Below are 16,947 nucleotides of genomic sequence, written 5' to 3'. Positions count from 1 at the left end.
TGCTGTAGAATAGCAGCGCGCAAGTATTGAATACAAATATGATCTGGAGAGCAGATGCCATGCTAATTTCTCTAGTGTCTCGTTGCTTTACGTTTCATGGTCGTTTATTCTTTTCTAAAGGAGAAAATCTGTTTTTGGATTTCCCACTTGTTGTTTCTCAGACTCCCGTGGCCTGATTCCTGGCCACTTAATAATACACTTACAATAAGAGACCTCGACAGGATAATAAGTGTCATGTATAATTATCTCCAATCTGCCAGGTTTCCCTCCCAGTGGTTCCTTTCAGCACTTTGTGCTGGCCAGCGAGACCAGATACAAAGCAGTGAGGGCACACAGAGAAAGGCAAGGCTAAATGGCACAGGAGACACACACACACACGCGCACACAGCGGAAGCAAACCTGCCTTTGGGCTTTGCCCTGTTCTCAAAGACAACGACCTGCTCTTTCTCTGCCTCTAAAACATGACTCCCAACCAGTGCTTGACCTTTCTGAAGAGCAAACAATCCTCTGCCTGAGTAGGCCACAACTCACAGAGCTCTTCAACAGACAGGGGGAGAGAAAAAAACTAAGTTGGGACTGATTTAGAAACAGAACACTAGCATGTGATAATTAAAAAGAGAACAGGAAAAACGCTTAGCAGGATTAATTAAGCACAACAATCACAAGATGTGCGTGAGCCGCAGCCTGGCATAGGAGAAGACTAATAAATGCCTGCACACTCAGCAGAGCACCGAGATGGGGAAGATGCATGGGAAAGACATGAGAGATTAGCCCAGATGAAGACGGAGCAGGCCCCAGACCGGACACATGCCTTCACTGATGAGGCGTACCAATCATGGCACTTGGCATGAAGCAGAGCTCCTTGAGTACACACGGTAGATGGATACGTTTCATCTTCCAGCCTTGTGAGATGAGTAAGCCGATCGTGGCCTGGCTCTCTTCCACGTAGCCCCACATTACAATAGATGAGAAACAGGAGAGACAGGCTGGAGAGCAGAGGGCTTCTCTCATAAGCAGCCTGTTTAATCAGACACACGCACACGTGCAAGCCGAAGGCAGAATGGCCGGCATGCACGAGCTCTGCAAAAGTCCTGCTGTGGCCTCAGCAGAAAAACAAAACACCCCAACAATCTATCTGAATGAATCCCTCTGTCGCTCTCATCTTCTCCCTCTCTGAAATTCTTTCCCCACCGTCCTCCCGCTTCAATCCCTTCCCTCACAGTTGCAAAGTTTTCCATCTGCTCTCTGAATTACTGCCCCTGATCCCACAAAGATGGAAATCAACCAGTCATTTCAGGAGTCTGATTTAGGCCCAATCCTTACTGCCCGTTCGTATTCCATCCGCAGATGGTGGCCTGGCTCCTGCAGGGAACACTTCCACTTGGTGGATTTACTGCAATTCTGTGGTGCGAGGCAACATTTTCTACATGATGGGTATTTTTTTTTCTTTCTCCAGCAATAATTCACAAATGCATCAGAGGGTCTTTTTTTTCCCCTCGCCATTCAGTTAGAAGCTTATTACAGTGAGCACGTCTAATGGACTCTCAAGAACCAATATGTAACAGCTACAAATAGGCGCCGGGAGATGAATAATGCTACAATAATAATCTTTTGCAATAAAGAAAACAGTCAAATTGGCAAAGCATAAACATTTAAATAGCCTGGGAACACTTCTTTTGAAATAATATAGCGACTGAATTATTTTAGCCACATATATACCGTTTTATTGTTGTCTGTTTGGTACATGTATCAATACATCTGCTAATGCTTGTATAGGTGTGTGTTAACTTTTTAGTTAGTCAGTTTACTATGATGCATGATTAAGTTACATTACTGTTTTTTTTTTCTTAAAATTATGTAAAAGACAATCTGATTATCATTGCAGCTCCATCCCCTCTATGCTTCTAAGTGCAGGTGTTTCCATATTACACATCCCAGGATCGGTGCTTTTGTTTATGCAGTGTAAACCCGAGGCCCCGAGGTGTTATTCATCCCATGCCATGCTTAAGCTAGACAGTCTGGGCTCCGCAGCCCTTTTCATCTTGATCTAAGCGTTAGCTTATTCAGGGAAATAAGCAAAAAAAAGGATATTCTGCCTTAACTTTAGATCAAACTGGGGAATGAGTCATGAGACGCGGGATAATTACACCACTCAGTTGACAACATTCAGTGCTAATAGAGGAGACAGATGGTAAGTGAACATTCTTTCTATTCCCTTAAGAGACAAGTGGCAGTTTGAGCTCCATAGGATGGAGGAAACGCGCTCATATAGCTGTACAACTGGAACGTCGACCGTCTACATGACGGGCTCTTTATGCGAATTTGATGCAAATGTCGTGCTTTTCTTTATTTTTAATCAAACACACTGCAGTAAGTCCAGTGCAGCAGATAGAGATAATAATCATTTCACTTGACGGCCTGCATTGACCCACAGCACAAGCAAGAAAGGGTTATGGATTGAAAGATATGGATCGGAAGAGGTGAAAGGGGCGAGAAAATGAAAAGAGAAGTGAGCCCTAATTGTTCTAAAGCATCCAAGGTGGAGACGTGGTCCTCGCCCAATCACAGCAAAAGAGACTCTCTAAAGATTGTGAGATTCAAAGCTGCATTTATGCGTGCTCCCTAACTTCACCTCCCACAGGATTCAGGTAGGTGGAGGAGCCAAGAGGGGAAGTCAAGCCAGGGGAGAGGAGGAGGAGGGGTGGCATCAGTCACGTAGAAGAGAAGCTGCAAAAACTGGCAACTAAACTGTTACCTATTAGCAGCTAATGGGAAGGTGGAAGACGTCAAGGACTTGCAACACTCCAGTTAACAAACTTTAAAAAAAAAAAAAAGAAAAAGGAACGACAGCATGTACATTTTTGTTGACAGACTCCCTCACACAGCGTTGCGTAGTGAAGCGTTGCTGTTCCATTCAGCTCTTTTAATTACCTGTGTGTGATTTAATCCTTCATATGTCTCAGCCCATTCCTCTTAATGATGTGCTCCATTCAGCTCTCCACAAAACATATTATGCTTGGTTTGTTGGGAGGGAGGTTTTTTATTTTTTTAGTGCTGTTTTTGTTGCTGCTGCTTCTTTCACTTACACAGAGCATCAGTGGCTTCTTCCTTGTCTCGTGAACCAGTAAGCAGGGCAAGAAAGAAATGCAAATCCTGGCAAAAGTAATAATGGAAAACATCAAGCCAATTTCCTTCCGCAGGTGACAAGCGCTGTGGTGCATATTTATACAGTCTGCCGTGTAAATGATATCCATGTTAACGCCTTATTAGCCTTATTAGGTTTAATGCACACTGTGCATATGCATGTGTGTGCATTAATTCAAACAGGCCCAAGTCGTTTCAGGCACTGAGAAAAAAAATGAATCCAGAACACCTGAGTTTATACCTGTATCTGAATAAATGTTTAATTCCTTAATATGACATTTATTCTCATTGCTTTTTTTCTTTCTCCTTCCACCTTTCAAATGAGGCAGTTTTTTCCCCATAAAGATTTCATTTATAAGGTATAATCCAATCTCAAGAATAAACTAGAGGAAAAAGTCAGGCACTGCAACCTATTCATCTGAGAAAAAAATCCTCAGTCTCCCAATCCAGCCTCGCAATAGACGAATAGACTTCTTCTAACAATAAAATCAGCCTCTAAAATGTTCTCTCTTTTTTAACGTGTCAGTTTTGAAATTAAGAGCTGCTTGGTGAGCTTTCTGCAGCCAGACAGCCCACCTCGTCCAAGGAGAAACAGGAGCATCTCACCACCTTGAGATAAAAATGTGGCATCTGTGAGAAAGACTCATCTAATCCCAGAGTGCACGCGACAATTAACCAGTAATCACAGCAGTGTCACATTCAAACTTTTTAAAGAGTCTCCGACTCCCCCTGTTTAAACCGACGCCGGTGTGGTTTTGGTTTTTGACAGGGGGTCTGGATGTCATCAAGGATTGGGTCAAGGCTGTGGGGATATGAGAGACTCGTGCACACATGCTCTGCGGGGATCTCTGATTTTATTTTTCGTTTTTAAGGAGGAAAACCGTCACTCTGAATGAACTGATGTCTAACTTTGGATCGCAGACACCGTTCAGGCTACCTGGCGCCTTTAAATGGGGCTTGGGCGATAACAGAAAGCAGAAGCGGCGCAGCGCAAAAGGGCTGTGCTGTTTAGGGAAATGGAAGCTTTTTCCCCCCCCCGACCCAGAGCACCCATTCGCAGTCATCCTAACCACCAACCTTTGTTTTTTTTTTCCTTCCTTTTATTAACCTTGGAAACTTGAAGCTTCAGTTTATAAAAGTTATTGCTCGTAGCTTCTGCTGGGAGGACAGCGTCCCACGGTAAGTCGTGGAAAGGGGCAGAAAGGCGCAGATAAACGCAGCAGCGTGTTTTGGAGGAACAGGAGCACAAAAGTTGGAACCTCCACCAGATTCCCTCCGCTTTTTCTTTCAGTGGACTTTCATCCGCATGGTAAAACTTCCCAAACGTGTCCACGAGATCGAGATGAACGTGTGCCTTACCTGTTGGCCCCTCGATGCCATCGGCGTAGATCTGAACAATCAAAATTAAGAGAAAGGCGCAGGTGTTCATCGTGTAGATGATTTAGTCCACTTTAAATGTGCAGAAGAAATCATTTCATTTACTTGGTGCGATCCGGCAGCGCAGGCAGAGCGGAGCCCATTTAGTCCCCCCCAAAAATCTGACTGAGTGGAGTTTCGGAGACACTGAAGCAGACAGGGCAGAGCTAGTTCTGCAAACTGACGTCAGGGTAAACATTTCAGGGGAGAGATTTCTTTCTCAAGCCCACTTTCAGTCCCAGCCTCCACTTCGCCCTCCGCGGGATTCAGAGTATGAGCCGGGCGCCTCCAAGCGGTCAGATCTATCAATGGCACCGAGGTGCTCAAACGTCGGCGAAGCAAAACTCCACAATGTGAGAGATTGTGTGTCTCTATACCTGTATGTTTGTGAGAACCCTTTAGTTGGCAATCACTTTTTTGCGACTCTTTTATTTGACCTCACTGCCTCAAAGTGCTATCTCATGTGTAAAAGTAGATTGTAAGATTTAAAGAAAGGTTAGTCACACTGCTTTAAGAGGTCCGGACAAAGAGATTAGATTTGGCTCAGACAGTGAGATACTTTTCATATATTTAATGTTAAGGAGAAGCTCTCTAATCTTCCCTGGCCAGAGGCTCCAAACACAGGTACAGGAGTCTGATAACAATGCCTACAGGCGGAGGAATAGCCTACTTATTATTCCAGCTAAAGCTACATCACTGCACACAGTTGAGAATTAAAACGAAACATTTTAATTTCACTCCTGTTTAAATATGCTAAATCATGTTTTAAAATCATATCAGCAACCTGAGGACTAATGAATCAAGTAATGCACAAACTATCCTGGAAAAAAAGATTTTTTTTTGTCATGTTAGCGACTGTTTTACAGCTGAGGTAAGACGTATACTCACACAAGACAGACAGGTAAGCATGCCTTCACGCCTACCCATGACAGGTGCAAAGCATATCTCTCCATAAATTATGTGGTCTGTCATGTTGTGTGCATTGAATTTGCATTTAATGAGACTACATTTTCTCTCCAACCCCAGCTGGCTGTGTTTGTTGGAGTCCACCTGATATAATGGACGGCAGAAATCAGGTATCATGCAGAGTGAAATATAAAACACAGATGGAGCGACTACATGGAAAGAGGTAAGAACCCCACCGTGACTTTGATACATATAAATGCATATCTGGTTGTCTTGCATGTCATGGTCATCCTGTCTGGTGTGTGTGAAAACACAAGTGGTGTATTTGAATATGAATTCCTGGATATTCTTCCCATCCAGCAACGTGTGCACTTGTATTTGATTACAGCTTCTTCTTCCCAGCCTAAACGTCTTGCGTAAGTGCTGATGTGACAGTCACTCTTGTTCAGGTTAAAAGCTGACACGTTTAGCTGCTGCTCCAGGACCCCCAATTTGATCAAGATGCCATTAAGCAGGCTAATCATCATTCATTTTGCTGCGATGTGTGAGCACTAAGGCCGTGGATTAAATTAAAGGTGGCCACAGAGATGCATCTAAGTCCAAACATGAGAGCACATTGCAGACTTTAATGCCGTTAGCCCGGAATGACAGATGAATGATACGACACTCAGCCGATTACTTAATTTAACCAAAGGAGCACAATATATGTCAGGCTAACAATTCTAATTACACCTGCGTGATGCACAGCAGACATTTTCTTCCAAGTATTCGAGCCACAGAGCAGCAATTTCTATAAACAAGCTCAGAATTCTCCATTATAGTTTAATTTGTGTTAAACTTAATAGAATGTTGCAAAATACTGTTCGAATAATCCAACAGCAGGACAGGTGTCAGCGGAGATGCTGAGAACCGCACTACGATGAAAGTCATTTTATCAGCTGCCACTCACGTTGCCTCACAAACAACTACATCTGCCCAGGCAGTGTTGTGCATGAATTGATAATAACATATCATCAGAGTTCTGAGAGAAGCTGTCAAAGGCAAATCATCAGCGTCTATCACGCGGCCTTGGCATGCAGCTCGAAAAGCAAACAAACAGCGAAACGCAACGGGGAGGCAAACATGAGAAGGCTACTGTACTTCACTGTGTGTGGCCTAAAACGCTGAAGATCGGTCAGTCAAACCAGTGATACCTTAAAAAACAGGACAATTTCCACCGGCTGTCAAAAAGAAACTGCAAGTCCAACACAGTGATAAGGGAACTCACGGCAGCAGTGTTTCCTCCTCTGCAGGCTGATTAGCTGTTCAAATACACTCGTTTCTGTTGTGCGGAGGTCAGTAAGGTAACAGGTGTCCGCGTGAGACGTTAGAACAATCTGACTGTGAGAAGTAATGAGATGAATGAAGCCGCTGAGATTAAAACCAGCGGGGAAACTTTGAATAAACAATGACCTCTGTGCGCAATTTATTGGCTTCCTGCCTGTACGGTCAGTAGATTAACCACCAACGTTTTCCAATTTCCATCAACGCCCTGACTTTAAAAAGGATCAGTAAATTGAGTGGTGTGAAGTTAGCGCTTGAAGAAAACTCACACGCTGCTACTGTTAAAAATTCAAAATGTGAAGGTTTTTATTCAAAATGCATTCATTATCGCTCAAGGTCATTTTGATGGCTATTTCTCCCTTCTTATTTTTAACTAGCAAGGGGATAGTTACTGCAAGATTCTGTATTTGTTAGTACTCAGTGTAAGGGGAGTGATTAGAAACTAGGAGCCATACATCTTCAGGCAGGATGTGTCTGCAGGTGGTCAAATCCTAATCACAGCCTGAGTGAGAAATATTTCACAAAATCTGAAAGATATAAATCGCAAAACACAAGTAACAAAATAAGTATTTTACAAGTTGCTAAAAAAATCTATCATTAATTAGTGACAGTGTTCAGCTAGAGGAAGAGTGTCATCAAAGACGGCAGACTTGTAAAGGATTGGAAACACTGATACTATGTGGGTGATAATAATAAAAAAAAACAACCAGACCAGCACACCTTCATCGTCACCTGAAATGTCAATGATTTTTTTCTGTTAAGTGCTGGTGTCATATAAAATCTCAAAAAGCAGTAATAAATCTTCGTATTGCAAAATAGGGCATATTATGACACCCATAATGACTCGAACAATGGTTTGGGGCAGTCGGTCACTTAATCGACGAGTCATTTCAGTTGTATTACCTCTGATGCTGTAAAATCCGGCATTTCCATTTAAGAACATTAAAAAGCGTCTGTGTGAGAAGACAACCCCACTAACCGCTGTCTGTACTGCATATTTCACTGTGGAAAAAGTAGAGTTTGACAAAGTCATATTGTTTTTAATTGTTTCCCCGCTCCGTGTCTTCTTTCAGTTCCCGGCACATTCCCTCAATTAGTCCCGCAGAATCCCTCTGGGGTCGTCTGCCTCACTTACTTTTATGTTTCTTTGATGCCTTTCTCCCCATAATCACCTTTTCAATGTCGTGCAAGCCTTCTGTCGCCTCGTCCCTTCTAACAGGAGATCCCTCCCAAAACTTTACACTCCCTTGTCCAGGTTCTTTGTGGATCCCTGATGTGTCCTTTCTCTTGTTGCCTTCCCTTCCCAGCCCATGAAACTTCTCCTGGTTGTCTGCCTCACTGATCTCTCGGTCCCCCTCCAGCGTGGCACTGTGGACATCCCTGTCTGTCCTGCCAGTTTCAGCATGACAACGCTGGCTGGTGTAGGCAGAGAAATGGGCAAAGAGCTGAGGGTTTATTGTGAGATGAGGGTAAGATGCAGCACATAAACCTGTGATAGAATGAGGCTGGATCGCTGTGGCTGATTTGACAGAGGGCAGCGAGCTCTGGGGATGGCTGCTCGTCTGGCTTTTACGCTGAGTTCGAGGGTGTTTTAGTGAGGAGGCTTTTTTAGATGTCCCTTTATCACAGCTCTGCTTCCCCTTGTCCTCCGAGAGCTCATCGAAGTCTACACAAGAAGAAAATTATCGTTAATTCGCTTCATCGGGGTATCTCTGCATGTGCCGCGTGATAGTTTTGAATGCTTTCTCACCACAAACACTGTTATGGATCTTTTTCTTCTCAGTCTGGCTGCGCCTCAGGTCTGTGGCTTGTTTCACCGAATCCAAAAGCCCAAACATCTCACACAAGGAATTAAGCAGCATGACATCTAACAAAATAATCAAGAGTCAGCTACAAGGCTTTTGAATAATTTGTCCACAATGAAGTCAGCTGTTTGCAAAATCAATAGCAATGAATTTTCAGAGATTTAGCTGGCGGGGCCTTTATTGAAAATCTTTTTGAAACCTGATTTTTCAAGTTTTGACTCAGCTGACATTTTATTAACATCAACACTGAATCATTTTTCACAGTCCAGGGGTTAGATGGGTCCCACTGTAGGCAATTACCTGTTTTCTGCAGGTTTCCGTTCTCACTGCGAAGCTCCACCCGCTTAAAAGTGCTGAACAGTTCATTCTGGAGGCTGGATAGGACCTCCCCCATCATCCCGCAGTCTGCCACACCCTTCCACAGAGTCAACACCCCGTCTACAGGAGGTCAAATAGGTAGGGCGTTATAATGGGATATCAAGAAATCTATGCAAGTGTGTGCATGTTTGTCCTTTCTTTTTGTTAGTTTGTGTAAAAGTATACAATGCTTTGTGTTGCTGTGGGGACAGGCAGCAAGAAAAATAGGGTTGGAGGTGAAATTTGGAGAGAGTCAGAGCTTTGAAAGAGGAATAAAAGAGAGAAGAAAAACAGAAACAGAATATGTCAGGGTTGGATAAACACTGGGAACAAATATACAGAGATAAAGGAAATGGGAGTAATGCAGCAGTTGGAGAGAGGATGTCAAATATGTGACAGAGGGAACGACAAAAGAGTGTGAAAATGGGTCAGAAAAGAGGTGCTCCAAGAGGAGAGAAAGGAGGGCAAGGCAAATTTGAGAGTAAATGAAGAATTACTGGAGATCTGTGCAAATCTGAGCCAAAAAAAAAAAAGGAAAACAAGTCAAGCGCATGAAAGTGGTAAAAATGTCAAAGATGCTTGATATGAAATGCATGCAAATTCATGTTTGCTTAAAATCTGTCGAGATTAAATGCAGAATGTCTGGTGAAGATATTCCAAATACCGTTTAAGGCCCTCCGAAGTTAAATTCATTCATTTCTTTACATCGTGCATTACAGAGAAGCAGCGCATTTCTTCAGCAGCTGATAGAGGAGTAGAGGTGTAAGTTGTGAATTGGCTATATGTTTTAAGCCCTATGACAAGCAGCACTCCATGTGCTGTGACACATTTCAATTTGCCCTTCACTAAACCATCTCAGGCTATTTTACCGAGGACCCGGACTGAGAGCCTAAGAATTTATTTGGAGCCGATACCAATACCTATTTTTAGGAAGTAAAAAAATTCAGATATCAATATTGAACATTATTCTTATTATTAAAACCATCTGTATAATACCACCACACATTTTACCTTTTTAAATCGGCACAAACTGTTCCGTGCAAAAATACTGAGCCACTCCTTATTTCGTTATATTTTGCTTCCAAGGAAACTAGACTTTTTTTTTTATTTTTAAAGCAAGCAGCAGTTCAAGTCCAGGTTTTCTGAAGGTCTTTCAAACGTTTTTCAGTCCAGTCCTTGTACCTGACCTGATTTTAGTGGAATGTTTCTTTTGTTTGTTAAGTCGTTTAACATTGACCTGTGAATCATTCAAGCATAAAAAAACATTACACGTGACAAAGAACTAATTTTAAATTGTATCTTGATGGAGTTTATTACAAGCAGCCTGTGTTAGATTTCGGTTAGATTTATGGAAGATGCCAAAGATGTCACGGTTTGATATGCAAAGTATTATTGAAAGGTTTTGTCATGGTTCATGGAAATGTTGGACATCTTGTCAACAAACTTGATGGATTTCTGAACACAGAAAAACACCATCAGATTTTGATCCGCTATGTAATACCATGTGGAAAGAATCTGACTAACACTGGCTTCACGTTTCAGCATCACAGTGATACCAAACACACAACGGAACACTATCAGTCATGGATCGGCCTCCCCAGAGCCCAGAACCTCCTCGAGAATACTTAAAGAAAAGTTGAAAAAAGCTTGAATCAGAGGTTTCAGGCTGTGTTGAAGATTAAAGGTCGTCACACCAAATATTGACTTACAAGCTTGTTAGAACTTTACAAACTCTGTTTTTGACTTATATACTATACTTCAATGTATGTTTTGACATTTTAGTAAATCTCAGCACATTTTTCCCTTTGTCCTAGCAAAATATAAAGAAACGATGGGTGTGTCAAGACTTTTGCACAGTACCAATATTGATGCATCTCTAGGCTAAAGATGCATCGATATCTAAAGAGCACCTGATAAGGTCACTTAAAACACCCTTAAATCAAAGTTTTGGTTAGAATAGCACTTAGAAATGTCAGATGGGGTCAGCAGCTCTTTAAGGACGGTCTGCAGGAATGGCACAACTGCAGATTCAAAGGTTCAGTGGTTTGGTGGAGGGGTCAAACAATTGATGCTGCAAGAGGTGTGACACAAGGGACAAATGGACTGCAGGATGACTCATTTAAACCCTTCAGGGCAGGTTTCAGGGCTCACAGACGTACAAACTCTTGAAGATCTGTGGGCTGAAGTTGTGCCTCCACCCATGATAGCATTGAAACTTTTAAAGTTAAACATTTCTAAGGAACATTTCCTTTAACAGATGGAAAAGTAACGCATGCCAGGAGTAAATAAAACCTTCATGATGCCGGAGCCTACAGGACATATTCTAGCATATAACCTGACAGACATTTGCAGTTAAACATGTGACTTGCACATGCTCCATGTGCTGTGCCCAAAACTGCAGTAAGCCACTAAATGGCTTCTAAACAGAGCATATACCCATGTGGTGACTGCTTAAACACCCAAAGTGGAGCAGTAGAGGTGAGCAATTTGCTGCTGTGTAGGCTATCATGAAAGGAGATGCCATCTGCTTTCCTGGTTCCAACAGTGACTGATTGTGCACAGATTTTCCCGCTGAACAGTAATTATCTGGGTGTTATCTTTATTTAAAATAGGGCGTACCTGCCTTATGCAGTTTATTAATCTATTCAACAAGCACCCCAGTGTATGCACGTGTTCTTATAATTACCAGGTACGTCAGCCATCTTTCTTTTGGTAGCATGTCCATTGGCTGTTACAGGGTTTAGAAGCCTCCGTGGACCGTTGCTCCACTCTGCTGCTGCACTAATCCTATCCTGCAAACTTTCCTGCACCTCTGCCGCCTTATGTGCATCTTCTGAAATGGGAACAAAATGCAGTGAAACCCATAATGCGACCACTCCTCTCTGGATTTTATTTTCTTCTGTGCGGTGGTGAGGTAAACATTAAAAGCAAACTTTTTATTGCTGATGTTTATATTTAAATGTCAAGCTTATTAAAGCGTTCACTACTTTCCAAAAAATAAAAAACCCCTAAGGCTGTGTTTCTTTTCTGTAAATGTTCAAGTGGTTTCCAAAGGGTTTAGGTTCTGTTTCCTGAGTGATGCCGCAGCAGCCCAAGCATATGTGGGAGGCAAAAAAAAAAGCAGCAAACTGAATGCCAACTGAAATCTACCTGTCACGGGAGACACCTGCCCTCCAACAGGGTCAAGAGCCAGACACGACAGGCTCGGCTGCACCGAGTTCCCAGGAGGAAGCCGCGTTCTGTTGATCAGCACATCAAATTTAGTGCTGTGGCAGGTGTTGCTGCACAGGGTGTCATGCTGGTAGAAATCTATCTGGCCGGAGTCCATCATTTTCCTGCACGGGGAGAGCCAGGTTAACACTGCAAAGTTTCCAGGAAAATATTTACGCTACGTAGCTACGGGGGGGATGTTAGGACTGAATTTCCAGTGAGTTCCTGATAGCTTCGCAGCGGTGTGCTCGACACAGAGTGCCTTGATCTGGCCTCTGGAGGAATGAAGATGAAAAGAACAGATAGGGCCTTTTGAGCTTTGTGTACCATCTCACAGTAATACCAACAACAAGCGCAAACATGATAAAGAGGTGAGAAGTGTTTCTCGGCAGCTTGCATCCGTGCTATTTGATCCTGCTCTCATGATAATGCCACTTACAGACTGCCTCTGGAATGCACCGGCAAACCCTGACAGACTCCAAGCAGCTGCAAATTATATGAGTGAGACTTTAGCTGTGCGCCGCTCTACAACAAAAAGCAGACAAAAAAAAGTTCTATGAGTCTACCTGAGCATTACTCCTCCCAGCCTGATGGCTCTTTTCCAGTCCTTTAGAGTAGCTTTCCCTGCCAGATGCACAAACTGCTTAGGACTGATGAGCTCGTCATTGAACTGTTAAAAAAAAAAAGGGAGGACAGCACACATTATGTTTCTGAGAGAGTAATAAGACAGAAGGGACCAAAATGCCATCCCGGAGAAAGGTTTTCAAAAATTAATTTTGCAGTAATAATAAGGTAATAATTAAACGATCACACTAAACATCAACTTACTTTGACGCATCTGACGTTGATTCCGGGGCACACAAACTTCTTAAACAGCAGCACCGCCCTGCTGTCCCCGCAAGTGATGGGGTAGCCATACTCGACCTCATCTCCATCTGCTTCACTGTCATCTAAACGTTACAGAACACAAACATCGCCGTGACCGCCTGCAGCGGCATTACAGTGTGCATTCGCAGTAATGAAAGTCAGAATCGTCAAACACCCCAGGAGGTTTGTCAATACTCTCCGTGTATATCTGTTAAATGACAGTGGAGCTTGAGAGATTCATTATTCCATTTACTGCATCGGTTAGACTGAATAAGCTGTGTGTTTGAAAGGTTCAGTTCAGCAATTAATTGCAATGTCTTTGTGTCATTCACCATGATGCGTCTCTATGGCCAGGACTGTAGTGCCAGTGTCTGCAATGTCATCATTCATCCTGCAGAGGGCGACAGATCCACACATATAAAATAATTATTTATTGCACGCAAGCCTTGGAAATATTCTTAAAATGCGTGCAAGTTGGCTGCATGTATACACAGAATGACCAGATGTCACTCTTTATGTGGGACTGCAAAGCATTTTTATTGTTTATAGAGGAAATATCCTCAGTGTCAGTATTTGTTAGTTTGCTTTAAAAAAAACTTTACATTGGCATTGATGACGTCTTTATTGAGACTTTGGATGTCTACAAGAATCTCAGCCTCCATACAATAATAATTTAGGAAGTCTAAAACTAACACTGAAACTAAGAAAAAAATCAACTAAAGCCAAAAATTTCCAAACAATAAAAATACTGACAGCCACCAGTGCTACTCAGTGCATAATAAAGGAAGATTTTTTAATATAGTCAAAGGAAGGTCAGCCTGCATGATGCTATGCCTGTCAATGACATTTTCCCCCCAAAAAATCTGTCTTTTTATGGCAATCTGTGAATGCATCCGTACTGAAAGTCAAAGACTGTTAGCTAAAAGAATCAACAGTGAAATAACAATAACTTCAGTTTCCTTTTATGCTCATTGTATTTATTTAGCAAGAGTTGGAAAGGTTGCCTTTAAATATAATATAGTTGTTAAGGTGTCTCACTTTAACGGTTGGGATGTGGTCATCTTCTGTATACCTGCCTGATTTTGAGTTCTTTGAATTAAGTCTGCATTAAACAACAGATGTATCTCACATAATTTGTTTAACACAAAGATTACTGTGCTCTTCACACAAACAAAGCGCTTATATTAATAAGAGCCACTTTACCCATGCAGGACGGGCTGCAGGTGCAAGAGGACTTGAGATTTTTGCTCAGTACTGCTGTGCTCTCCCTCCTCTTCCCTCGCAGTCATGACCTCCTCTGAAGACACGGTGACCTGAGCACCCGCCATCACCTCTCTTCTCGGAGCTGCAGACAGAAAAGGGCGAGCAGGCGTGTTAACGTCCGCATGACAAGTGTGTACGCTTTAATGCACATGCAAATCACTGAGTTTTACCCGCCCACCCCCTCTAACAGCCTTTTCTTGCATGCAACTGTCATAGAAATGAGTCCATACAGGGCTTAAAATGACATAATCCTCACATCACCCGGGCCTTGCTTCCTATGCTGCTGCTAAGAATGCACAAGAACATCATAAATACTGAAACAAAAGCTTACAGCTTTTACTAAAGCACTGCCTACAAACGTAACACAGCAAAGTCTATTCAAGGATATTCATCTATTTAATTCATTCAGTCAAAGGAATAATCTAACATCAGAGCAGTCAGTCAAAGCGTTGCACATAGGTGACTAGTTTTTGCACAAAAGCAGCACAATTTTTCAAGAAACTGTTGAACAAATGCAATCTGCAGGAGCATTGTTACCAGATGAAATAAAGCAAGCTCTAGTTTATATCAGTCTGCAAGGCATGCTGCCATGTAGCCTGCCTATATGTATGTGTATGTGTGTGCTATAATTATGGCTACAGAACACCTTAAGAATTTGCTTTAAAATTTGGCACATAATCACATTATGGAGTGGTCAAATGTGAACAAAGTACCCACTGGACTGTGATAATATACGGTCAGTGCGAAATGGGAAACCGCTCCAGGGTAAAAAGCTACCGATTAATAATAAATAAAGTGCCTTTGCAATCATTCGAGCCTGGTTCTCTCTATTATATCACTTCAGTCCAACATAAGTAGGAGATGATAGCAGATACATATGAAAAGCACCGAGGAGAAACTCATTTATAAACTGTTTGGGTGATTCCACAGCAGAGACACAGTGGCTGGCAGGCTTGTAAAGAGCAGATAACAGCACTGATTAATAACTTCCACGCTGTATTAAGTGGCCTTAACGCAGTGTGGATCACCAACTCATACAGCACGAACAGTTGCGTGCCTTGCTCACACTCCTGCACCCACTCAAACTGACGTCTGCTTGGTGCGGAGGCACGCACACCCCGACAGGGACGCGCGACCCTGTCCTTTTAAAAAATAAAAATAAAAAGGCGCACAAAACACCGTGTCCCGTGTCAAACTCCCACACACTCTACCTGCGACTGTATGTAGACATTGTCGTAGTTTTACTCACCGTTTTACAGCAGGGGATAATTCATCCTCCGGTCGTCAGAGAAGTGCGATAGCATGCGCAGTGCTGCTTCGCTTAGACTTCCTGCAGTGAAGGCAGCATTTGCCTGAGAAGCATCTGTCCCGCTGTCACGAGAAGCGGTTGGCTCGCACGCGATGTGTAAATCGGTCAGACTGCTCTTATGTGGCTTGGATTGAGCGCCTCCACGGCTGTGCACAGGCTGAAAGCTTTCCAGCCTCAGAGCATGTTTCCAATCCAGTGAAAATCCGCCAGAACTATTATTATTATTAGTAGTAGTAGTAGTAGTATCATTATTATTACACAAATTACATATCTTAGCTCGACAATCTGGGTTTTGTTTAAGTTGTTATAAGTGTAGCTTTATGGTTTTAGTACGACAGGCTCAACCCTCACGTCACCTACATGTTGTACTTTACACTCCACACCTGGTCTTGATGGTCGAAGAATGTGTTGATGCAATAATAATGCAATAATATTTAACAAGCATGGACCGGACCAGGGATTTTTTTGAGGTGACCTTTGGAGAGTCATACCAGCAGGTGGTGTAATCCTTACAGCCAGAAGCATCAAGGCTGCCCAGATTGGGGCTCGTAGTGCAGCAGGATCAGCTCTCCTGTTCATGTGTGTCGTGACCAGAGCATGCCCCAGCTCTCTCTCAGGTACAACAGACCCACATCTCCAATATTCTGATAACTTCCAGTCTATAACTTTAAACCAGATGATGAATGCATGCATGGCCTCTCAGTCTTTCTTCTTTAAAATGACAGTCAGAGTGCTCCTAGATCACATGAAAACTCTGTGATACTTTGATTGGGGACTCATGGCATTAAGTGAATAAATATTTCAATTTGTTCATAATTTGGGTGCGTTTGACAGGAGTCTCCTGGGACAGCGACAAATCTATGTTTTTTTAAAAGCACTTGTCAAAGCAGAAATGTTTTTAAAGTGAAGAACTCATTGACGAAGACCTTAAAAGGCTGGAATAATAGAAAAACACACGTAAGATTAAAGAAAAAATACATACCTCTAAATCTTGAGGGAAAGGATTAATCGTGGCTCTAGAACAGGCGCTTGTTATATTTTTGTTGTTGCCTTGAATTCACCGGAAGATGGCAGTCTTAGCACTTAGACTGAGAACGGAAATTCGGGCGAGTCAATAAAGCGAACAGACGAGGTGTTTCTAAATGTTTCATGTTTGCTTTAAAACTGCACTTTCCACCTTTGACACGCACGCATCTTCAAATAAAGATCCCGGTTCGGCATTTCCATCGTTTCTGAGAGTAAATAAGAAGCACTGCTACCGCTGGCTGGTCTCAGGTCAGCGAACACCTACGGATCAGGCCAGCCCTATTTGGGAATGGAATCCCGGACTCCAACTTGATTGACGCT

General features: G+C 42.7%; 2 protein-coding genes across 9 annotated transcripts in view; both read right to left on the bottom strand.

Annotated features, from left to right (window-relative positions):
- ptprub (protein tyrosine phosphatase receptor type Ub) overlaps positions 1–4,809 on the bottom strand; it is a 210,485-nt gene extending 205,676 nt beyond the window's left edge. For 3 of the 4 annotated variants that reach the window (XM_084942835.1, XM_084942836.1, XM_084942837.1), the window contains exon 1: positions 4,504–4,808. In XM_084942835.1, coding sequence (XP_084798961.1) covers positions 4,504–4,573 — 70 coding nt within the window. In that variant the 5' untranslated portion in view covers positions 4,574–4,808. Of the gene's footprint in view, positions 1–4,503 lie in introns of all 4 variants that reach the window. The other variant, XM_084942834.1, reaches the window with a different exon arrangement.
- A 2,261-nt stretch (positions 4,810–7,070) lies between these two features.
- LOC146377196 (glucocorticoid modulatory element-binding protein 1-like) lies at positions 7,071–16,931 on the bottom strand. 5 transcript variants are annotated; one of them, XM_084942843.1, is made up of 10 exons: positions 16,583–16,931; positions 14,232–14,373; positions 13,361–13,419; positions 12,990–13,111; positions 12,728–12,831; positions 12,102–12,286; positions 11,638–11,784; positions 8,895–9,032; positions 8,540–8,656; positions 7,071–8,455 (listed from the first exon to the last, which is right to left on the bottom strand). In XM_084942843.1, exons 2-10 carry the CDS (start codon positions 14,354–14,356, stop codon positions 7,917–7,919), a joined length of 1,536 nt encoding a protein of 511 aa, XP_084798969.1. In that variant the 5' UTR covers positions 14,357–14,373; positions 16,583–16,931; the 3' UTR covers positions 7,071–7,916. The 5 variants fall into 5 exon arrangements, with proteins under 5 accessions (XP_084798969.1, XP_084798967.1, XP_084798971.1 ...); XM_084942841.1 differs by lacking the exon at positions 16,583–16,931 and adding an exon at positions 15,541–16,564; XM_084942845.1 differs by lacking the exon at positions 16,583–16,931 and adding an exon at positions 15,541–16,564 and having other exon boundaries at positions 12,102–12,190.
- Between the last annotated feature and the right edge of the window lie 16 nt (positions 16,932–16,947).

This window comes from Perissodus microlepis, chromosome 11, assembly GCF_051167445.1.
Source record: "Perissodus microlepis isolate ML-2025 ecotype Zambia chromosome 11, ASM5116744v1, whole genome shotgun sequence".
Taxonomy (NCBI): Eukaryota; Metazoa; Chordata; class Actinopteri; order Cichliformes; family Cichlidae; genus Perissodus; species Perissodus microlepis.
Note: the sequence above shows the minus strand (reverse complement) of the source record. Positions and strands in the feature narration are given on the sequence as shown.